This window comes from Ranitomeya imitator, chromosome 1 (genome assembly GCF_032444005.1).
Source record: "Ranitomeya imitator isolate aRanImi1 chromosome 1, aRanImi1.pri, whole genome shotgun sequence".
Classification (NCBI taxonomy): domain Eukaryota; kingdom Metazoa; phylum Chordata; class Amphibia; order Anura; family Dendrobatidae; genus Ranitomeya; species Ranitomeya imitator.
In genome coordinates this window covers 1,178,445,617-1,178,469,534 of record NC_091282.1, presented here as the reverse complement: position 1 = coordinate 1,178,469,534, position 23,918 = coordinate 1,178,445,617, and the positions used below count along the sequence as shown (strand labels likewise).

At 44.7% G+C, this 23,918-nt stretch overlaps 1 protein-coding gene across 9 annotated transcripts in view; it reads right to left on the bottom strand.

Annotated features, from left to right (window-relative positions):
- Positions 1 to 11,027: 11,027 nt before the first annotated feature.
- ADD1 (adducin 1) overlaps positions 11,028 to 23,918 on the bottom strand; it is a 115,209-nt gene continuing 102,318 nt past the window's right edge. For 2 of the 9 annotated variants that reach the window (XM_069744736.1, XM_069744737.1), the window contains exons 13-16: positions 23,641 to 23,797; positions 20,424 to 20,516; positions 19,211 to 19,244; positions 11,028 to 15,101 (exon numbers count right to left, since the gene is read on the bottom strand). In XM_069744736.1, the coding sequence (XP_069600837.1) occupies position 15,101; positions 19,211 to 19,244; positions 20,424 to 20,516; positions 23,641 to 23,797 (285 nt within the window). In that variant the 3' untranslated portion in view covers positions 11,028 to 15,100. Of the gene's footprint in view, positions 15,102 to 19,210; positions 19,245 to 20,423; positions 20,517 to 22,169; positions 22,494 to 23,640; positions 23,798 to 23,918 lie in introns of all 9 variants that reach the window. The other 7 variants (XM_069744730.1, XM_069744731.1, XM_069744734.1 and 4 more) reach the window with 5 other exon arrangements.

The window sequence follows — 23,918 nt, the reverse complement described above, 5'->3', positions numbered from 1 at the left end:
GGGGTACCTCTCTGTAGGCAAACAAATGGGGGAGGTACGGCTCCCAGTCTTCACCAGCATTTTGAGCATTTGCTTTAATGTTCCATTAAAACGCTCGGAGAGTCCATTGGTTTGGGGATGATAGGCGCTGGCCACAAAATGCTGTACTTGTATTCTTTCACAGAGGCTTTCCATCAGATCAGACATGAACTGGGTTCCCTGATCGGTCAACATTTCCCTGGGGAAAACCCACACGAGAGAATAGTCAGTAAAGCATCCGCCACTTTGTCTGCTCGGATGGAGGACCGTGCCACAGCTTCCGGGTATCGTGTAGCATAGTCCAGCACTGTGAGGATGTACTTTTTGCCAGAGCTGCTAGGGATTGCAAGTGGCCCTATAATATCCACAGCCACTCGCTGGAAAGGTTCATCGATCACAGGCAGTGGTATCAATGGAGCTTTCTGTATATTTCCGGACTTCCCAACTCTCTGACAAACTACACATGATCGGCAGTAATTGGCAATATCGGTCCCCATCTTGGGCCAATAGAAGTTATGCATCAGGCGAGCTTTAGTGTTTTGTATTCCAAGGTGTCCGGCCAAAGGAATTTCATGGGCAATCCTCAATAATTGTGCCCTAAATGGATAATCAGCTTACCTTTCATAGTCCCAAGATTATGTAGTATCCGAGGGGATAGTCTCTGTATACAGTCTGCCCTGGTCCCAATATACTCTCTTTGTCAGAAGCAGCAGGGGGTCGGTCTGCAAGACATCTGAGCTCCTCCAAACTGACATCTGTCTGCAGGGCTTCCTGGAAGCTCTGACGGTCAGCCTGCAGGCCCTGGCCTAGTGTGACTGCCAGGCCCTGGTCTGAAGCGGAGTTTTCAGTGTCAGTTATCAGGGACCTTGGTGAGTCTGCCATGTATGGAGGCTCAGGGACCACAGTATGGGCCTCCTGTCCTGGCAGCTGTCTGAGACTCATCCTCTAATCTCTGGGCCTGAGTATGAGCTGCAGTTTGACTCCGGGTCACAGCTACCACATAATTACAGTCCTGTGCATTGGGACATTTTCCCTCCTCGCACGGGATTCTCTGCATAATTTACTTGCAAGGGAGGAACATAGTGGGACACCATCCTCCCCAGGTCCATGCCTAGCAAGACATTGGTGGGAATAGCCTCTGATACTCCCACTTCTCTCAGCCCTTTCCCTGTTCCCCAGTCCAGGTACACACGGGCCATGGGCATGGCAGGGCTGACCCCTCCAATCCCGGTTATAGACAGTTTTTCCTGGTATGATATCGGCAGGGGTTATCATGGCTGGACGCACCAGGGTCACCTCTGCCCCAGTGTCTCTGAGACCAATGGTGACTTTATTGCCAACAGTGACAGATTGACAGTTCTCATTAGCCCTCGCATCAGAGCCGGCTACAAAGAGGACAGACGGTGGGGGCCCAGACAGCTGTGTGGTGGTAGTTGGGCGTTTCTCCCTATCAGGGCAGACAGCACTTATATGTCCCACTTTGTTGCAGGAGAAGCACCAGCGTGCATCGCCTAGAGAATGTCTATTCCCCGGGGCCCCATAGAAGGTGGGCTTGGACAGCACTGGTGATCGGCCGGCAAAGGGAGAAGGGTCCCCGTTTGGCTTACCTCCCCTCCAGCTGAATCCTAATGGCTTCCGCACCTCAGGCATCCTGTTAGCCACATAGCAGTCTGCAATCCTTGCAGCCTGATCCGCAGTTTGTGGCTCCCGATCACACACAAATTGTCGTACATCTGTGGGGCACATGTGAAGAAATTGATCCTTGACCATAAGATCCGTTAAGTCCTCAAAACTGTTAACAGAAAGTCCCCTAATCCATTGGTGGAACGTGGTTCTCACAACATCCGCATACAGTGGGGCAAAAAAGTATTTAGTCAGTCAGCAATAGTGCAAGTTCCACCACTTAAAAAGATGAGAGGCGTCTGTAATTTACATCATAGGTAGACCTCAACTATGGGAGACAAACTGAGAAAAAAAAATCCAGAAAATCACATTGTCTGTTTTTTTAACATTTTATTTGCATATTATGGTGGAAAATAAGTATTTGGTCAGAAACAAACAATCAAGATTTCTGGCTCTCACAGACCTGTAACTTCTTCTTTAAGAGTCTCCTCTTTCCTCCACTCATTACCTGTAGTAATGGCACCTGTTTAAACTTGTTATCAGTATAAAAAGACACCTGTGCACACCCTCAAACAGTCTGACTCCAAACTCCACTATGGTGAAGACCAAAGAGCTGTCAAAGGACACCAGAAACAAAATTGTAGCCCTGCACCAGGCTGGGAAGACTGAATCTGCAATAGCCAACCAGCTTGGAGTGAAGAAATCAACAGTGGGAGCAATAATTAGAAAATGGAAGACGTACAAGACCACTGATAATCTCCCTCGATCTGGGGCGCCACGCAAAATCCCACCCCGTGGGGTCAGAATGATCACAAGAACGGTGAGCAAAAATCCCAGAACCACGCGGGGGGACCTAGTGAATGAACTGCAGAGAGCTGGGACCAATGTAACAAGGCCTACCATAAGTAACACACTACGCCACCATGGACTCAGATCCTGCAGTGCCAGACGTGTCCCACTGCTTAAGCCAGTACATGTCCGGGCCCGTCTGAAGTTTGCTAGAGAGCATTTGGATGATCCAGAGGAGTTTTGGGAGAATGTCCTATGGTCTGATGAAACCAAACTGGAACTGTTTGGTAGAAACACAACTTGTTGTGTTTGGAGGAAAAAGAATACTGAGTTGCATCCATCAAACACCATACCTACTGTAAAGCATGGTGGTGGAAACATCATGCTTTGGGGCTGTTTCTCTGCAAAGGGGCCAGGACGACTGATCCAGGTACATGAAAGAATGAATGGGGCCATGTATCGTGAGATTTTGAGTGCAAACCTCCTTCCATCAGCAATGGCATTGAAGATGAAACGTGGCTGGGTCTTTCAACATGACAATGATCCAAAGCACACCGCCAGGGCAACGAAGGAGTGGCTTCGTAAGAAGCATTTCAAGGTCCTGGAGTGGCCTAGCCAGTCTCCAGATCTCAACCCTATATAAAACCTTTGGAGGGAGTTGAAAGTCCGTGTTGCCAAGCGAAAAGCCAAAAACATCACTGCTCTAGAGGAGATCTGCATGGAGGAATGGGCCAACATACCAACAACAGTGTGTGGCAACCTTGTGAAGACTTACAGAAAACGTTTGACCTCTGTCATTGCCGACAAAGGATATATTACAAAGTATTGAGATGAAATTTTGTTTCTGACCAAATACTTATTTTCCACCATAATATGCAAATAAAATGTTAAAAAAACAGACAATGTGATTTTCTGGATTTTTTTTTCTCATTTTGTCTCCCATAGTTGAGGTCTACCTATGATGTAAATTACAGACGCCTCTCATCTTTTTAAGTGGTGGAACTTGCACTATTGCTGACTGACTAAATACTTTTTTGCCCCACTGTAGCTGTCGGTTGATCCACATTGTAGGTTCCGGAACTTCCTACGATACACTTCTGGTGTCAGGTTTTATTTCCTGATCAGGGCCTCTTTTATGGCCTCATAGTTCGCATCTAGCTCTGGTGGGAGGTCAGCAAAAACTTCCAGGGCTTTGCCTCTCAACCCTGGGGTTAGATACTGGGCCCACTGCTCACGGGGTAGATGGTATTGCCTGCAGGTTTTTTCAAATCCCCGCAGGAAAGTATCTAAATCCGTATCCTTCTCCATCACAGGGAAGTTTTCTAGACGTGGTCTCCTTAGATTTATGTCCTGGGAGGGGGTTATCTGAGGACTGATACCCCGCTCTATTTGAGCCACCTGAAGCTGGAACAGTCTGTCCTCCTGGCGTTCTGCAGCCTCTCTATCAGCCCGGTCTCGGCGTTCTGCAGCAGCAGCCTGGCGTTCTGCAGCCTCTCTCTCAGCCTGTCGGTCCCGGCGTTCTGCAGCCTCTCTCTCAGCCTGTCGGTGCTGTAGGATAAGCTGCATGCGCAGATTGGGATCATTTGTTGCCAGCCATTGTAAGTCCATTTGCAAAGTACAGTCCATAGGCTCCTCAGCACTGCCATTGCTGACACTTCCATCAGGCATCTCCGGTGCAAGAGCTGGCATTGCTGGGTCTATCTGAGGTAGACTCTCTCCTTGGCCAGATGCTTCAGCACTTTGCTCCATGTTATGCTCAATCAAGGAACATATCAGCCAGTCCCTGGATCTGTCGGCTGTCTATTCCTCTCTGCTCACAGAGGTCGGTCAGAGCTTCTTTGCTCTGCTTCTTGTACTGGGCTGCCATATCAATGAACAGCCTTTGCAAAATAAATGATAGAAAAGAAAAACGGGGAGGGGAAACTGTTTGCAAGTATGTCTAAGTAAGCACTGAGTTGAACCTTGAAGAACTGGTGCACTCCTCGCAAGGATACCAATTCTTTAGTACAGGGAATAATTGCTTAAACCATGCACTAATGCTCTAATAGAAATAATTCTATCCCACCGCTCTGCCACCAATTGTCACGGATCCCTTTTCCGTGGTGTCACTTATTCGTCACGTGCCTGCTCTCACACGTGACTTGGGGTTGTGCCTGCAAGGCTTAATCTATCTCCCTACTCAGTCTATCATTCAACCTCTGTCCTATGCTGTAATGGGAGCATAAATCACACACCGACCCAGGCCACACACCCACTCATACACGCTGCCACCACTCATCGAATACACGGGTAATGAGTCCCGGAAATAATAATACGAATAAAAATATGTCTATCACTCATAAGGCTCACACACCTTAGGCTGTGGATTCTTTTAGAACATTCAAGGTTCAACTTCTTAAAGTTTTATACTTTAATAACAAAAGGTTCAAGGCTTACAATAAGAAAAAGGTATAAAAATAATAAAAAGACATACAACTTATGCAAAACAGTATTAAAATAAAGAGGAGAAACTTACAGAAATTATCTAACTGGTAGTTGCTTTCTGTTCCCTGAGGGTAGGACGATGTAGATTGGATCACACTAGCTTCTCAGGCTGCCCCCCATCATGTGAACACAATTCTGTCTGCAGCCTAAATTTATATCTTTGGTCTGAGGTCAGGTTTCTAGACCAGCTCCTCAGGCTAATATAATTGCAGGCTGTTTGATTGGCCACGGCCGCTCAACTAATGCATATATTATTTTCTCTTTTGAGACACTTGTGAAAAGGTTCTCAGGAATAGATTCCATAAGGCCGCAATTAGAATCTCCCCTCCAAGTCCTAGGAGGTGCCAAATGTTACCTGTCTTCTTGGCTCTAGCTAGACCTCCTGGTGAGATATGGAGACAATTTCTACTAGTCCCAAGGAAGTCCCTATTAACACCTAGGTGCGACTTGCCTTCAGGACAGATGTTACATTATCAGTAGTCACACATATAACCCTAGACATATGTCACTATATATATATATATATATATATTCATTCTACTAATAGTTAATAATAATTTTTATTTATATAGCGCCAACATATTCCGCAGCGCTTTACAAATTATAGAGGGGACTTGCACAGACAATAGACATTACAATAGACATTACAGCATAACAGAAATACAGTTCAAAACAGATACCAGGAGGAATGAGGGCCCTGCTCGCAAGCTTACAAACTATGAGGAAAAGGGGAGACACGAGAGGTGGATGGTAACAATTGCTATAGTTATTCGGACCAGCCATAGTGTAAGGCTCGGGTGTTCATGTAAAGCTGCATGAACCAGTTAACTGCCTAAGTATGTAGCAGTACAGACACAGAGGGCTATTAACTGCATAAAGTGAATGAGAACATAATGCAAGGAACCTGATTATGTTGTGTTTTTTTTTTTTTTAAATAGGACACACAGGGATCGTTAGGTTAATGCATAGAGGCGGTAGGCCAGTCTGAACAAATGAGTTTTTAGGGCACACTTAAAACTGTGGGGTTTGGGGATTAATCGTATTAACCTAGGTAGTGCATTCCAAAGAATCGGCGCAGCACGTGTAAAGTCTTGGACACGGGAGTGGGAGGTTCTGATTATTGAGGATGCTAACCTGAGGTCATTAGCGGAGGGCACGGGTAGGGTGGTAGACTGAGCCCAGAGAGGAGATGTAGGGTGGTGCTGAGCCATGGAGTTCTTCGTGGATGAGGTTAGTAGTTTTGTACTGGATTCTGGAGTGGATGGGTAGCCAGTGTAATGACTGGCACAAGGTAGAGGCATCGGTGTAACGGTTGGTGAGAAATATGATCCTGGCAGCAGCATTCAGGACAGATTGGAGCGGGGAGAGTTTGGTAAGAGGGAGGCAGATTAGTAGAGAGTTACAATAGTCCCGACGAGAATGAATAAGTGAAACAGTAAGAGTTCTTGCAGTCGAAAGTAAGAAAAGGGCGAATTCTAGAAATGTTTTTGAGATGCAGATAAAAGCGAGCCAGTGATCGGATGTGGGGGGTGAATGAAAGGTCGGAATCAAGGATGACCACAAGGCAGCGGGCATGTTGCTTTGGAGTAATGGTGGAACCGCACATGGAGATGGCAATGTCAGGCAAAGGTAGGTTAGTAGAGGGAGAGAACACTAGGAGTTCAGTTTTTGACAGGTTTAGTTTTAGATAGAGTGAGGACATGATGTTAGAGACAGCGGTAAGACAATCACTGGTGTTTTCTTAAAAGGTCGGCGTGATAACAGGAGAAGAGGTGTATAATTGGGTGTCTTCAGCATAGAGATGGTACTGGAAACCAAATCTACTGATTGTTTGTCCAATAGGGGCAGTATACAAAGAGAAGAGGAGGGGGCCTAGGACTGATCCCTGAGGAACCCCAACAGTAAGGGGAAGGTGAGAGGAGGAACCAGCAAAACATACAGTGAAGGATCGGTCAGAGATAGGAGGAGAACCAAGAGAGAACGGTGTCCTTGAGGCCGATGGAGCAGAGCATAGCGAGGAGGAGCTGATGATCCACAGTATCGAATGCTGCAGAAAGATCCAAGAGAATTAGCATGGAGTAGTGACCATTAGATTTAGCTGTTAGTAGGTCATTGGAGACTTTAGTGAGGGCAGTTTCAGTAGAGTGTAAAGAGCTGAAGCCAGATGGAAGAGGGTCGAGAAGAGAGTTATCTGAGAGATAGCGGGTAAGACGGGAGTGGACCAGGCGTTTCGAGGAGTTTAGAGATGAAGGGAAGATTAGAGACAGGTCTATAATTAGCGGCACAGTTTTGATCGAGGGATGGTTTTTTAAGTAATCGATGTATGATGGCATGCTTAAATGAGGAGGGAAAAATACCGGAAGTGAGGGATTGGTTGAATATTTTTGTTAGGTGAGAGGTGACAGCTGGGGAAAGGGACTGGAGGAGATGTGACGGAACGGGGTCACTGGTGTAAGTGGTCGGGCGAGAAGATGCAAGGAGCCTGCTTACTTCTTCTTCTGTAACTGGTTCAAAGTCAGAGAGTGAACTAGATGCAATGGGGAGGGAGGACAGTGCATGGTATGAAGAGATTGGGAGATGATTTCCTGTCGAATGTGGTCAATTTTTTCTTTGAAGTAATTGGCCAGATCGTCAGCACGGAGATCCGTGGTTGGGGCCTGCACTCTTGGGTTGAGTAGGGACTGGAACGTGTCAAAGAGACGTTTAGGGTTATTGGACAGGGAGGTGATGAGGGTGTTGATATAGGTTTGTTTGAAGAGGTGAAGGGCAGAATTGTATGTTTTTAGCATGAACTTATAATGGATGAAATCTTCGGGTAGATTAGATTTTCTCCACAGACGTTCTGCGCACCTGGAGCACTGCTGCAGGAAACGTGTTTGCAGCGTGTGCCACGGTTGTTGCCGTCTGTGCTGAGTTGTTTTATGCATAGGAGGAGCAGCTTCATCCAGAGCACACTGCAGGGTTTCATTGTAATGCTTCAGAGCAGAATCAGGACATGAGATGGAGAAGATTGGGGCCAATGAGGACTGCAAGTTCTTCATAAGTCTCTGGGTGTTAATGGCCTGTATGTTTCTATAAGTGTGGAGAGTGGGGGTGACCTGAGCGGGATGGCAGTTCTTGATAGAGAATGAAAGAAGGTTGTGGTCAGAGAGTGGGAGAGGGGAGTCGGGAGAAGACCAAGTCAAGGGAGTTTCCATCTTCATGCATTAGGAGAGTTAGTATGCTGCGAGAGGCCGAAAGAGGATAGAGATAAAAGGTGAGAAGCAGATGGGGAGAAGCAATGGGGATGTTGAAATCACCCATGATAAGGGTGGGGGTGTCACAGGAGAGGAAGTGTGGAAGCCAGGTGGCAAAGTGATCCAGGAACTGATGAGAGGGGCCGGGAGGACGATACACCACCGCCACTCGCATGGAGAAGGGGACGTAGAGTCTGACCACATGGACCTCAAAGGAAGGGAAGACAAGTGAGGGTACTTGGGGGATAACTTGGAAAGTACATTTGGGTGAAAGGAGCAGACCAACGCCTCCACCTGCTCTGTTGTCTGATCTTGGGGTATGAGAAAAATGTAGTCCACCATATGAAAGAGCAGCAGCAGCGGTGGTGTCTGACTGCTGGATCCAGGTTTCAGTAAGAGCCAGGAGATTAAGACAATTAGAAAGTAAGAAGTCATGAATGAAGGAGAGTTGTTTACACACAGAGCGAGAATTCCAAAGGGCACAATTCAAAGAGACAGAAGGCATGCAGGGAATATTAATAAAGTTAGAGGGGTTTCTGGGTGTAGCAATTGGGAGGTTTGACTGGCTATAACATGGGGGGGCCTGGGTTTGGAGAGATGTCTCCAGCGACTAGGAGGATAGAAAGAGTGAGCAGATGGTGAAGTGATTTGTGAGAGCGTCTCTTGTGTTGGATGGTGGGAATGGATCTGCGCTGTTAAGCAAGTGTTTCACTACAGTTTATAATGCAGAGCCGTGAAAATAAAAATAATTTTTAGCCCCGTTTTGTATTTTTCCAAGGGTAACATGAGAAATTGGACCCCAAAAGTTGTTGTCCAATTTGTCCCGAGTACGCTGATACCCCATATGTTGGGGTAAATCCGTTTGGGCGCAAGGGAGAGCTCGGAGGGGAAGGAGCATTGTTGAGATCGGACGCCATCTCTCATTTGGAGAGCCCCTGATGTGCCTAAACAGTGGAAACCCCCAATTATAACTGAAACCCTAACCCAAACACACCCCTAACCCTAATCCCAACCATAACCCTAACCACACCCCCTAACCCTAATCCCAACCGTAAATGTAATCCAAACCCTAACTTTAGCCCCAACCCTAACTTTAGCCCCAGCCCTAACGGGAAAATGGAAATACATTTTTTAAATTTTATTATTTTTCCCTAACTAAGGGGGTGATGAAGGGGGGTTTGATTTACTTTTATAGCGGGTTTTTTATGATTGGCAGCCATTATGCAATAAAAAGATGCTTTTTATTGCAAAAAAGTTTTTGCGTCTCCACATTTTGAGAGCTATAATTTTTCCAAATTTTAGTCCACAGTGTCATGTGAGGTCTTCTTTTTTGCGGGGCGAGTTGACGTTTTCAGCGGTACCATGGTTATTTATATCTGTCTTTTTGATCACGTTATTCCACTTTTTGTTTGGCGGTATGATAGTGTTTTTTGCTTTTTTACGGTGTTCACTGAAGGGGTTAACTAGTGGGACAGTTTTATAGGTCGGGTCGTTATGGACGCGGCGATACCAAATATGTGTTTATTTTTTTTTATTTAGATAAAGAAATGTATTTATTGGAACAATATTTATATATTTTTTTTATTTAGGAGTTTTTTCTTTTTTTTTTTTTTACACATGTAAATATTTTTTTTTTACTTTTTCACATTGCCCCAGGGGGGGACATCACATAGTGACAGATCGCTGGTCTGACACTTTGCAGTGCACTGTGACAGATCAGCGATCACACAGGCACTGCAGGGAGGCTTCCCGGCGGCTGCTGAGCAGGCGCTTGAAAGCCACCTCCCTGCAGGACCCGGAAGGCCCCCCCGCGGCCATTTTGGATCCGGGCCTGCAGGGAGGTGGAGGTAGGAGACCCTTGGAGCAATGCATTGCTCTGAGGGTCCTAAGGAAGCACGCAGGGAGCCCCCTCCCTGTGCGATGCTTCCCTATGCCGCCGGAACGCTGCGATCATCTTTGATCTAAGTGTTCCGGGGGTTAATGTGCCAGGAGCGGTAATCAGCTGGCACCCACCGGCAATCGCCTGTACTATTCCGTCCATGGGAAGTAGGGCCCACCCCACATGGACGGAATAGTATGTCTAATGGCAGAAAGGAATAGCCCTTAGACCTGGTGTGCTTACTTTGACATGTCAGAATGGCTGTACAATCTGGTCTGAAAGTGTACCCTCAGTCTCTAGCCACCTAGCTTCTCTTTAGTGTCTCTCCTCCTTTCTGCTGAATCTCCACCTACCTAGCAAATGGACCGCTTCCCAGTGTCCCTCCTCCCTGCTGAGAACTCTCTGCTTAATACAAGCTGCAGCAGTTAGGCTGGGTGAATGGAGATTGATTACATTTTCTCACGAGCACTCTCACTATATCGGGTCTCATAAAATGCTCATCTGAAAGCGAACCCATCACTCAATTCCAGTAGATAGACCACGAGCAGCATGAAAGACTGACCGCACGATTGTAGCTCCCGTGTTTTAGAGAAACCAGTTTGAAGAGCAAGCTGGGAACCATAGGACTAGACCAGGCTAGTTGAGCACCACCACACCCAGCTGGTTTCACTCAGACCCGCTTCAGTCGACCGACAGATCGCTCACACGCATATACGGTACATAGCTTCTTAGAACCACATTTTCTCTGAACAGTTGGAGAGTTTCAAAGAAAAAAAAAAAAAACATACCATGGCTGCAATATTCTAGTGACAAGTTCCCTTTGATCATCTGTCAGAATGGCCTAAAGTATGTACACCCATCTCATCAGGTGTAATTAAATGCATAACCATTTATTTTTGGGAAATCTGAGGACAGATCTGTGTTAATCAGGTGCTGGATCAGTCCAGCTGGAGGTAAAGGTCAATCATTATGAAGAAATCTTCACATCAGACTGGAAATCAGGAGTTCAAACAAATTTATTTGAGAGTAAAATAAACAATACAAGGAAAGAAGAAGAAAAAAATAAACATGACCTTTTTGGAAAAAAGTATTGATACATTACCGTACTAAACTGTGACACAAAGACCTGGAATTCAAATCATTGAAATGTAAAAAAGTTTTATTTATAAAAAAAAAGAAGTAAAAGTTATTTGTCAAATCAGAATACTAAAATGAGAATCGATTTGTGGGCACAAATGATTAGTAGCCGGAGATCCCCCATCATGTAGTCGGTGATGGTAGGAGGGAAGTTGTGCATTGCTTACATACTGGGCGATCATATAAGGGGGAAATATTGAGGAAAGAGTTTGGATCCAGTAATACATTTCATCAAAGTGCAATATCCTTCACATAGGTTTAATACGAGCGGAACATATCAGTAATCTATTGATATCCAGTTAAAGTGTTTACAGCATTATATTCAAAGCCTCAACCCGGAAAACAGGCAATAGTCGTCCCCTCCACCTCGAGGAGCTGAGATATGAGGAGCCGTAGGAAGGATTGGCTACCAAACATCTCTGCACCTTTCCAATATGAACTTCGCCTCCAACAAATATCTCGGCTTCTTGACTCCTGAGAGTCACGGGCAGGAGGGAACTAAATCACCTGCAGTCACAGTTTCTAAATAAAAGAGATAAATGTTCTTTTCATTCTAAATATATATGAAAAAAAAAGCTACACAAGAGTTGTCGGTAACAGCTAATCTATAAATACAGCGGCCATTATTTATCTGAGAGCATGGCACTTTATAATAGAGTCATGTTCCAGGCTGCTGACAATCTCTGTAATTCGCTTTATTCACAGTTGCTAAATTGTGACATTTCGGGCTCAGTAGAGATGAGAACAAAGATGTTAGATTTCCAATAAAACAGAGATGACTTACTTCGTTAGGGTGGAAGACTCTAGGTTTGCAAACATGGATTTCTATATCCAATCACTTCATGAGTAGGATACTTTTGGGATCACACAACAGACTGTAGCACATTAGTTACCTATACAATACAAATGTGTGGCGGGGAGGTCCCAGTCGCTGTGTGACCCCGACTGTATAGTCAGGGAATCGAAGCTTTGCGAAATTTAAAAAAAAAAAACAAAAACATTCCAGGTTGTTGAAAAGAAAGATGTAAAAGTTGAAATGGTACTTAAAAACCAAAAACAGAACAACACGTTACAGAGACTATCGGTCAACTCAACTCTGAAACCAGGGTTATGCCGAAAAGGTCTACCTGCGGCCTACAAATAGCTCAAGCAATCCAGTCTGTAGGGAAGGGGGGTCAGTTACCGCAGCCTATTAATATGCCCAGTGATGTCACCAACCCAGTGATTCGAGGTCATTAGCCCAGTGATGTCAACATTCCAGTCATGTCACCAGTGCAGTGATATCACTAGCTCACTGGTGGCCTCAGCCTAGTGGTATGAAGTCACTAGCTCACTGGTGGCCTCAGCCTAGTGGTATGAAGTCACTAGCTCACTGGTGGCCTCAGCCTAGTGGTATGAAGTCACTAGCTCACTGGTGGCCTCAGCCTAGTGGTATGAAGTTACTAGCTCACTGGTGGCCTCAACCCAATGGTATGATGCCACTAGCTCACTGGTGGCCTCAGCCCAATGATATGATGTCACTGGCTCACTGGTAGCCTCAGCCTAGTGGTATGATGCCACTAGCTCACTGGTGGCCTCAGCCCAATGGTATGATGTCACTAGCTCACTGGTGGCCTCAGCCCAATGGTATGATGTCACTAGCTCACTGGTGGCCTCAGCCCAATGGTATGATGTCACTAGCTCACTGGTGGCCTCAGCCCAATGGTATGATGTCACTAGCTCACTGGTGGCCTCAGCCCAATGGTATGATGCCACTAGCTCACTGGTGGCCTCAGCCCAATGATATGATGTCACTGGCTCACTGGTAGCCTCAGCCTAATGGTATGATATCACTAGCTCACTGGTGGCCTCAGCCCAATGGTATGATGTCACTAGCTCACTGGTGGCCTCAGCCTAGTGGTATTAAGTCACTAGCTCACTGGTGGCCTCAGCCCAATGGTATGATGCCACTAGCTCACTGGTGGCCTCAGCCCAATGATATGATGTCACTGGCTCACTGGTAGCCTCAGCCTAGTGGTATGATGCCACTAGCTCACTGGTGGCCTCAGCCCAATGATATGATGTCACTAACCACTAGGCTGAGGCCACCAGTGAGCATGATATCACTAGCTCACTGGTGGCCTCAGCCCAATGATATGATGTCACTAGCTCACTGGTGGCACCAGCCCAGTGGTACGAGGTCACTAGCAGTCTCAGTAAAGTGATATGAGGTCACTAGCTCACTTGTAGCCTTAGCCCAGTGGTATGATACCACTAGTTCACTGGTGGCACCAGCCCAGTGGTATGAGGTCAATCAGTGAAGTAATTGGCCAAGTAAGTCTACATCCCATGGTTCTCCACGCAATGTGCCTATAGAGCATTGACTGATCTGGACTAACCCTTAGTACGGTTGCTATCAGCAAATATGTAGATGACAGGAACAAGCTTTAATATGACACTGGCCATTAGTAAATGCAATGGTCTATCGTACTTTGCATCAAAGTGGATCATTACTGAAGGTGCATTCAGATTTTGGTTATGAAGACAAAAGTCATGCAGTCATCTTCCTTGTGTATCTGCATTACTTTCAAAAGGAATGTATGTGTCTTAATGATTATAGTTAAGGGGGTGATAGACCCTCAAACAGGAAAGGGCTGCAACTAAGCAACTATTCTATCAATATCCAGAGGTGTTCTTATTTCATGGCAGAATTTAGGATAAACCCCCACCGTAGTTGCTTCGTAGCATTTTCTTGGATCTGTTACCAGTGATATAATGTGTGTACTGTTGTGTATGAAGTGAATGCACCTTCCACTAAAAAAAGTTCATATTCATCCTTTAGGAATAGGAAAGGGAATGAAATAAAGCTGTGCAGACAGATGGACAAAGGGGAGAAAGAGTGGTCTGGGAATTCATTACATGTCTTTAAGGCAGCAGCAGTTCCTAGTGATATAAAAAAGAACACAATTATGCCAGAAAAGAGCCGTATTTAGATATAATCGGTGAGTGAGAACCGAATGGATTTCGGGAAAGCACTCATTAGCGGTCTGGCTAGGAAAGGGTTACTGTGAACACTTGCAATCGGAAGCAGCTCAGTGCATAGGAATGGGAAGGGCTGCCGGAGGAGAAGCGCCGCATTGTGGTGACATCGTTCCTCTGCGCAGTGGTAGCAGAAGACCGTTATTTACACGAGACATGCGGAGGGACGCAGTCTTCAAGGGAGGCAGCGCAATAAGCAATATACAAGCAAAATAACCATAAAAAGAAAAACAGGAAAGGTGACAGAACTGACGAGGAACATCTACATGTGAACGGTTCGGAGTGACGAGCTGCTGAACACACAGGTTAGCACCTTACATGGAAGGAAACGTTCCTGGGTTAACCTTTTCACAGTCAAGCTACAACTAGTGGGTTCAGTTATTGTGGGTTCTTGCATTCCTTTATATAATGAAAAAGAAAAAAAACAAAAGATAAAATACCAATACAATGGGGTACATTCTAGTGGTTACTGAACTGACTGAAACATGACAGTGATCCTGCAGCGCTTTAGGACTCGCTCTTCTTCTTGTTCTTCTTCAGGAAGGAAGGCGTGCGGAATTTCTTCTTCTTTTTGGAGGGCGATTTTCCTGGCGACTCGTCGCTGCCTGCATCTGCCTGTGCGGTATCTGCGGCGTGGCCGCCCTCTGCCTGTGCTGCGTCCTCCGCTGCTGGCGTTGCAGGAGGAGGAGGCTCAATGTTCTGAGGTTCGGGATCTTTAGTCTCTTCAGGAGGAGAGGTGGTGGTCTCGGCGTGGACCTGCGGGAGGTCTTCCGCAGAAGCCTTTTCTTCTTCATTTGGTTTTGCAGATGCTGGGAAGCAGAAGGATTCGGATGGCTCGTCTGGAGTCAGGTCGGGGAGAGTCTGCTTAAGGGTTGCGGCGTCACTGTCGTCTCTGCAAATCTGTTCACACTGAGATTCTGGAGAAGGATCAAAATGCAAACAAATCAGTAATGGCCGGCGTGTCGTAGGCTCGACACAGGATAGGACAGAAGATCAGGAACGTTATTACACACTCGTAGGTATTTATATCTTATTACCAGGGTGCAGCAGCATCACCAGGTAACAATAAAGGCTTTTATTATTAATCTAAACTTTCATTCCTTATTTTACGTAAATTTATAAGGAAGTGTGTAATACATTCACTATACTTATTTCAGAAAAAAAAAGGAAGAAGCTGACACCTCCCACCTCGGTGTATGTTAAAAGCGAGTTACTGTAGGTTATCAAATATGGAGATAAAATCATTTGGATGCGTCATAGAATTACTAATCCAATATTAGATATTAGGGGGGACTAATAATTGGACGCACGATGAGACTGAATCACTGATGTAGGATTGTGTTAGTTCTGTCCCCCTCCATCAATTAGGGAAAAGATAGGAGGCGTTCGAAATCACTGCATGTTCTATGTCGTCCTTTGCTACCCCCATATAAAATAAAAAATAAATAAAAAATAGATGTCGCCTCATTTATGCCTACCACCATGCCTGATAAATTGTGGTCAAACCAAGTTGCAGTTGTGACACCCAAAAACTCCTGCTGCAACAGTGCAGGTAATGTCTACATCCATGCAAAAGGCCACTAAGGGTAGTGAGACAGCACACGATGACTGTACTAACAAAGCACAGGCGCTTGGTGCAGCCTTGGCGTGGGCAAACATTTCAGTGCACCTTCCCGCCTGCTTGCTTTCCATCCCTCCCTTCAGTAGGGGGCAGAGCTGCTCGGACAAGACTGAGCTTTGTTTGTACAGTCATGGTTTGAGCCGACAGCCCGCCTTCTAGTGTACGCTCCCATGGGACATTTACACCGTGAACCATATGAAGTGGATTTATTGACGGGAAATATTCTGCGCTGTGGCAAAATAAAATAAGATCAGCGTGAGTTACGGACAGTCCAAAGACATACTGATAGGGAATCTAGATTGTGAGCCCCATCGGGGACAGTGATGATAATGTGTGCAAAACTGTAAAGCGCTGCGGAATATGTTAGCGCTATATAAAAATAAAGATTATTATTATTATTATTATTATTTTGGAATTCTCTCTACTACATTACAAATGGAAAGATCCAGGATAAAAATCTGTAGCATAAACTGACATTTAGATGTATATAATCAGCACTGGAGATTCCCCGCTGTGTGGCTAATACATTGGATTTCCCACCTGCAAATTTAAAAAAATAAAAAAAACACGAAAGCAAAATCTAAAACGTGCAGTGCATCTGCTCCGTGTAAACACATCCCTATTAGTGATGAGCGAGCGTGCTCTGACAAGGTGTTATTCGAGCATGCTCGTGTCCCAATAAATGTATCTACGGCGTGCTCGAATACTTTGCCACAACACGTGCAGGGTTTTCCCAACAAACAGGCACGCTCGCGCATCACATGTAGTGGGACGGGCTGCATGCTGCCGCCATACAGTGTCGATGCAATAGGTAATGTGGGAGGGCTGCTTAACAAAGGGGTTCTTGTATCGGATGCAGATTTGTGCCTAAAAATTAGGTCAAAGCAAAAATTCCAACTTAAAATGGCTCTGGGACTGATGATCTTGACTAGTGGTTTAATGCCATCATCATCCTATGTAACGATACACCATTTTTAAGATCTCTGCTTTCAGTCAGTGAATACAAGCATGAAGGTAGGGGGGGGCATGAAGGCTCTTTGCAGAGTTACAGTCTCCACATGACTCCAACATCACATCCGGAGGAAGAGAATGACCTGTCCGAACCGTGACACAGAAGCGCCGCAGAGCTCGGATACATGGCCACGATAACGCCACTTGTGCAGCTTGGACAGGACAGGATTTCTGGGCGCAGAGGAAAGCAGAGATCTTCAACATGGAACCCGATACACGAGGTACAGTAGGGGAAAAAAAACCCAAAACCTCTTTATTGGCATCTGCGGCCCACATAGCTCTACATAAGAAAGCACCCAAACAGCAAGACACGAGATCCAGTAATGCCGCCAACTGGTGATCGGCTCAGCCGCCTGCATACAGACTCGAGAACAGGGGTCTCAAACTGCATTCCTCCAGGGCCGCAAACCATGCGTGTTTTCAAGATTTCCTTAGCATTGCACAAGGTGCTGGAAGAATCATGTCTGTAGGTGATTAAATTATCACCAGTGCAGTACAAGGAAATCCGGAAAACATGACCTGTTTGTAGCCCTTGAGGAACGCAGTTTGAGACCTCAGCTCTAGAAGAAGAGATCCCGCTGGGCCCTGGAAGCCCAAAACAGAGGGATCTTCCCCATAGAGACTGACTGGTATATCCAGTGACTCCTTCATGACACGCAAATTGACTCTTCTTCCTCTCTGAACAGACGATTGGCATATTTAATTTCCCAGAGGCGCATGCATGGCGTATAAGTCTCCTCACTCTGACTGGTCACTCTCCACAATGAGAAACGTTACCCCTTCATGATAACGCTCCAGAGCTACAACAATGGGAATAAAACATAACACCCTTTCAAGAATTTGTCAGAGAAACAAAAGACAAAATCATGAGGTTTCCCAGTGCTGATGCATCCAATGCTGGGGTGCTGCACCCGTCAGCATCCCCGCTACGGGCAAAACTGGCCAATAAGGAGCTGTTCACATTACAACCTCAGCCTTGTGATTTTCAAATCTGGCCACGTATGGACCGTGATCTCCAGAGCTAATGGTCCGCCGTAGTACAAGTATACGCTGGTGTTGGACCATCTTTATAAAAAGTATACTATATTTTTGCTAGTAAAAAAAAAAAAAAAAAAAAAAGTGATGCATTTCTATATCTTCAAAACAGAAAAAAAGGTTTTTTTTTAAAAACATGTCAAAAAGGTAGATGTGAACAGCACCTAAGGCAGATGATCTCTGTGGCCAATGATAGTGCATGTCATGCTCCCACAACACTGGGCTAGGAGGATAGGTGCTGGATAGTGAGCCTCTGCAGACTGCGCCACCTCGGTACACCATTTTTTTTTCTTTTTTACATTTTTATAGTAAATTAGAAAGCTCTCATCTATAAAGTGAATCTTTTCCATCACATCATGCTGCCCAAGCCGCATGCAACATGAATCCAAAGCCTTATTCTCCGGCATTTCAGAGAAAACATCGTTTGAAGATCCGGCCAGGAACCATAGCCGGAGACCGGACTAGTCCAGCGCCACCTGTGGTTGGATCCTGCAGGTTAGCCAGACTGAAGTGTATAAGGGCTTACCGTTTTTTCGGTTCGAATATGATCCGACAGAACATCAGATTGCACCCGGACCAGTGATATTATATGGGGCCATGCACATGTCAGATTTTTTTCCTCGGACACGAGTCTGTCCAAGGTATATCACGATTTACGTGTCAAAAAAATGTGACAGCTCTCAGGTGACATCTGGGTGTTGTCTTATTTTCATGCATTAACACAATGTAGAAGATGGAAAGAAGCATTTTTCCATCTTCTCCATTGTGTCAGTCCATGAAAATCAGACGACACTATCATCAGAGTGAAGTTCGTTCTTATCTTTCTACCATGGACTCAATTTTCTTGCCATCTTCTCTTCATCCGAGAAAATCATTTTACACTATGATCAAGCTCTCATAAGAAGAGTGTAAATAGCAAAATTGGATTGATTTTCTCAGATGAGAGAAAACACAGTCGTGTGACCCTAGCCCAAGATTGACTTGTAGCACCAGACACCTACGCATCTCCTGTGAACAATTAAAGATGGAAAGCAGCTTCAAGCCATGTTCACACTAGGCGGGAAATTTCCACTGCAGATTTGATCGTGTGTTTCTTGCGGATTTCACCCTACTCTATTAGATAGCACTGAACAGGGAAGTAAAACCATGAAACGTGAACGGACTATCCGAGGTCATCAAAGCTAAAATCTAAGAAAAATCGGAAAAATTACCTTCAAAAACTAATTGCTTGATTTATTTGCAGGTAGTTAATTGAAATTAAAACAGATATGCGATAGAATGAAGCAAAGCACACAAGGATTTTGGGGGAAGAAATAGGGGAGAGTGGGAATAGGGCTGAAAGAATGAGATGATACTTACTATGGCAACAGGTATTCTTTAGCATATCCATCTCCTGTTTGTTTGGCAGCCACAAGAAACAAAAAAAATAAAAAAGAAGCACAAGTAGGAAAAAAAAAAAAAAAGTCTAATGCATTCATCGAAGATGTTTTGTAGTCAAATGAATAGCGGACGGCAACAATCTTGAGATGATGTAGGTGAGAAGTGCGGAGGTGAATGCAGATAACTCACAGACATATGACCTCAATATGACGAGGGGGCAGGGGAGCACACACAACAGTGCCGACTGCACATATAGACAGGGGGCGGCCTGAGGGGATGGCGGATAGAGATATATATATATATATTTTAATTAGCTCTAATCGTTATCTAGGTTCACTCCACCTGTGCGCTTGTCTGTTCAGGTTGCCTGGTGTCTCAGGCAGTATATACCACAGCAGCCTATAGATTTTCATATAAACTTGCTATTGGTTCAGTATGGTTGTGTTTGACATGCATTAGGTGTTTCCAGCATATAAACCTATCACAGGGGCACTTAAAGCGGCCTTCCCTAAAACCTTCCATCAAAGATCATACTTTACATAAGTGTCTAAGTGATTTTAAAATGGTTTATACCCCTTTAACTATATGCAGTAAAAATAAAAACTAACTAAAATCATACTAATCAAGAAAAAGTAAGGTATCTGACATTAGATCTGTACCAGATGGGAAATCTGACTGCAGGACAAAGCCATAGCTAGCTTTCATCTGTTCTGGATCTAAACACCCTAAGGCAACATGGCTGTTTGTGCACCCCAGGATACTTGGCATCCTGAGTACATGGCCCGATTGATCCCATAGGGTGGGGTAAAGTGTGAGTAGTGGGTAAGTGCACAAAGTAACCGATGCACTAGAAGCCGTGCACGTAAAAAGCTTTGTGTGGGACCTTAATGTTTGGCCATGTAACGTAATAAGGGTAGGTGGAACTGCCCGATAGGATCTGTACGACCTCATCGGCGGTGTGGACACAGTGCAGAGCAGGTGTAAAATGCATACACATCATGATCTAAATGTGACACAGGCAAATCTCCCATAAGCCAGACCGAAGTGATCAATATTCCACAGATAGTAACATCCGGAGGTCTGAAAAAGGTTACACTGGGTGGTCTCTTCATAGGACTTCTGATTCATTATAGCAGTGTCAGTCGCTAGAAAATAATGATGTAACACCCCCCATTCCCCCTCAAGGACATACCTTCCTCCTGCTTGATGGGAGTACTGGGGGGTGTGCGGATTAGAGAATGGTCAAGAGGAATATCCTTCTGTTCCGTCAACTCTTCTGGGGGTCCTAAAGACAGAAAACGTTGTCTTACAGAGTATACAATATCAGCAGCCTGTATAATGAAGAACACTGCACAGTAACTCTAAAAGATTACATGTTTCCAGACCCCAAAATCCTCCAGGGAAAAAAAAAAAAAAAAGTCAAATAGCACCACATATTTATATAGAGGCAGCAGTTTTTTTTTTGTTTTTTTTTTTAGGTGGAAGAACGTATTTCCAAATAGGTAAAACTTCTCTGTTAATGTAAAGGAGTCGTCAAAATCACCAGTTTTAATGCACTGGGGTAAGAAAGAAAGGCAATATATGGCATTTCTCAGCAGCATATATATTAAACGGACAGATCCGTTTGTTTTGCCGGACCGTTGTCTGGAAAAAAAGTTCAATGTAACGTTTGTCTGCGTCGGGAAAACGTGTCGCGATGGATCCTGCAGCATACGTCGTTAACTAGAATGGAAGCCTATGGACACAGGATCCGTCGTGACACGTCGTATGACGGAATCCAGTGCTGGAATCCGTTTTTTTTTTTTACACTGAGCATGCTCAGAATCAGGAATTTGTAGCCAATTGGCCAGACAGGCCCCAAATCTATATAAACCTGGCCTGGGGCGTCACCCCCAAATGTGCCAGCAAGACTCCTGCCAGCCCGAAGATAGCCAGCCAGTCAATATATTGGTTTCCCTATTTTCCAGTAGCCAATCACATTTGGGAGACTCCCATTTTTTTAGGCATGGAAAACTGTTCTGTCAAAAAAACGGATGAAACTGATGGTAAAAACGGATCCGGTTTTTCGACGGAACCATCTAGCGGATCCATCGAAATACTGGATGCGTTGCATCCGTTTTTCACTATTTTTGACGCATCCGTCGATACGTTGCGCCGACGCATTGTGACGGATTAAAAAAAAACGGAAGTGTGAAAGTAGCCTTCGGCCTCTTTCACACTTCCGTCTTTGTAGTCCCATCGAGATACGTCGTTTTTTGAGAAAACAGGATCCTGCAAAAAAATTTGCAGGATCCTGCATTTTCTCATGAACTTGTATTAGCGACATATGGCCACACGTTTCGTCCGTCGTGCATTGGATCCTGCGGAACTTGACGGCCCGTCTTTTCCAAAAAAAAGTCTCTTTCTCAAATGTGATGGCACAAGAAGGAAGCTTTTGTCTTGGCATGAAGTAACTAGGGCTTTGAGCCTGTAACCTCCAGCAGGTCTATCAGCGGGGTACACAAATTTATTTATTTTTTTTATAAAGGAAAAACTTTGTAATTCCGTTATATTACAGTTTGTCATCTGGTGCCTAAATATGAGGAATATTTTTTTTTTTTTACAAGGAAGTTTTGGGGTCTATAACAAAGTTAGAATGTAAGAATGAACAAAACGTGACAAATCACTTAATTAGCCTTCACCAGGATTAGAAGATATAACTGCTGCACTAGATCCAGGATCCACGATGTGTGGACACCTTACGACAGACAGTGTGTAGATCAATGATTCATGTTACAAATCACATGAGAAAATCATATGAGAAAGGAGATTTAGTAGATTGTAAAATAAATCTAGAAGATTTTGGCAACGGCCAGAGATTCCCCACACCAGATTCCCAGAGTTGTAATCCACAACAAGAGATATTGGTGGCACGTGGGCCCTTGGTGTATATATATACCTGCAGTATCAGGCCCAGGATTAGAGCTGATGTTAAGAGCTCGGATGACGGCCGTGTGAAATTCTCGGTGTGGAGACTCCAGATTGTGGGTCTTTTCTAGAAAACCATCCATATCCTCCCCTAACCCTGGAGTAGTCACCTCAATCACCGGGAAATAGTCACGTTGTTTCAGCACTTCTTCTGATACATCGGATGACCGAACTGTGGCCTGATCTTGATTTTGGGCCAGTTCTACTTGAGTCTCTGTAAATCTTGTATGGGGACCTCTCAAGTCCGTGCACAGAACTTGTTCCTCCATAACGCCGCTACTTGGGGTAGAAGCAGCTAGGATGTATATAAATAAAGTAAACTCTAACAAGAGTCATAAGCATTCCCTACAACTGGCAAACAGCGCTTAAAGGGTTATTCCCATATTGTACATTCATTGCTTTTCTAAATTAATCTTGACAACTGGGCCCAGTTGTGGGCGGCTGTCACTTGTGTGGAAGTCATACAGAAGTTCTGAAAATTGCCAAGCAACATGGGACAAGCCACCTTCCAAGATCAGACCACCTCTTCAAGGGGGTTATCCAAGAATGTAGTAAAAAAAACGGCAGCCCACCCTAGTCATGAGTCGGGACGGGCTGCGGTATGAAGTAGCACAGCTCCCGAGATCTGTGTCTCAACTGTTCGAAGCTGTATCGTATGCACACATACCGGTGAGCTGCAGAAGTGTTTGACGGGAGAACAAATAAATCATCTCAGCTGACAGAGAACAAAAGATATTTTTTCAAGTCCTCAATGCAGTCAGAGAAGATTATTTCTTCTCCCTTCAAACACTTCTCTGGCAGCTCTGCTATGTGTGCCTACGATACAGCTCCTCTGTCAGTTGAAACACAGGTCTCGGGAGCAGTGTTTCTTTTGACTGCTTGTTTAGGCATATGACTAGGACATGCTGTTTGAATTAAGTGTTCAGGGCTATTATATTACATTATTGGAATCCCTTTAAATGTGGATTATGGTGAATTTTGCAAGCCATTTTGCAGTACTTGACACTGATAAATATGCTTTCAGTGACAAGCAAACAATTTGCCAATGCCTATGGTATACTGGGGTCATTGTTCAGGTGCCAAAACGCCACTGAAACACATACATAAGTCACAGTTGCATGATGAGAGAACCAGTGTACTGTCAGAGATAACGATTTCTGGACACTCCAACAAGATGTTGGCTGTATACTACCATGTGCGCTGCTGATGACATACCACTGTATTTTGCAGGTGCTATAACTGAGGATGTGTTTTGGCCCTTTCCACTCAAAAGACTACTACAAATACGTAAAAAAAAAAAAAAATATTGCAAACAAAACAAACAAAAAAAAAAAACTTTAGGAAACGTCTATGTCCCTTCCCATAGCACATGGCATTATAGATTGTCAGTTTTACAATCCGGGGGCTTTTCTGTATTTTATACAGAATCTTGAAGAACCCACCTTCTGCATCTCTCTGCTTGCGCTCCACTTCCTTGCGATACTCTTCTAGCTCTCGGTCCGTCAGTTTGTTGAAGGGGTTTGGCCCAGCCGTGCTGACTATGACCCTTGGCTGGTACTCCTTCTCTATAATTGCCTTTGAAGCAGTTATCAGCTCTCCCTGGAAAAGTATTACATTGCAGGGTTAAGATCATATCGTACAATTAATCAGGCGATAGTAATCATTTTCAGCATTACTATCAAATCAGTATTCATACAAGTAAAAAAATAAAAAAAAAAAA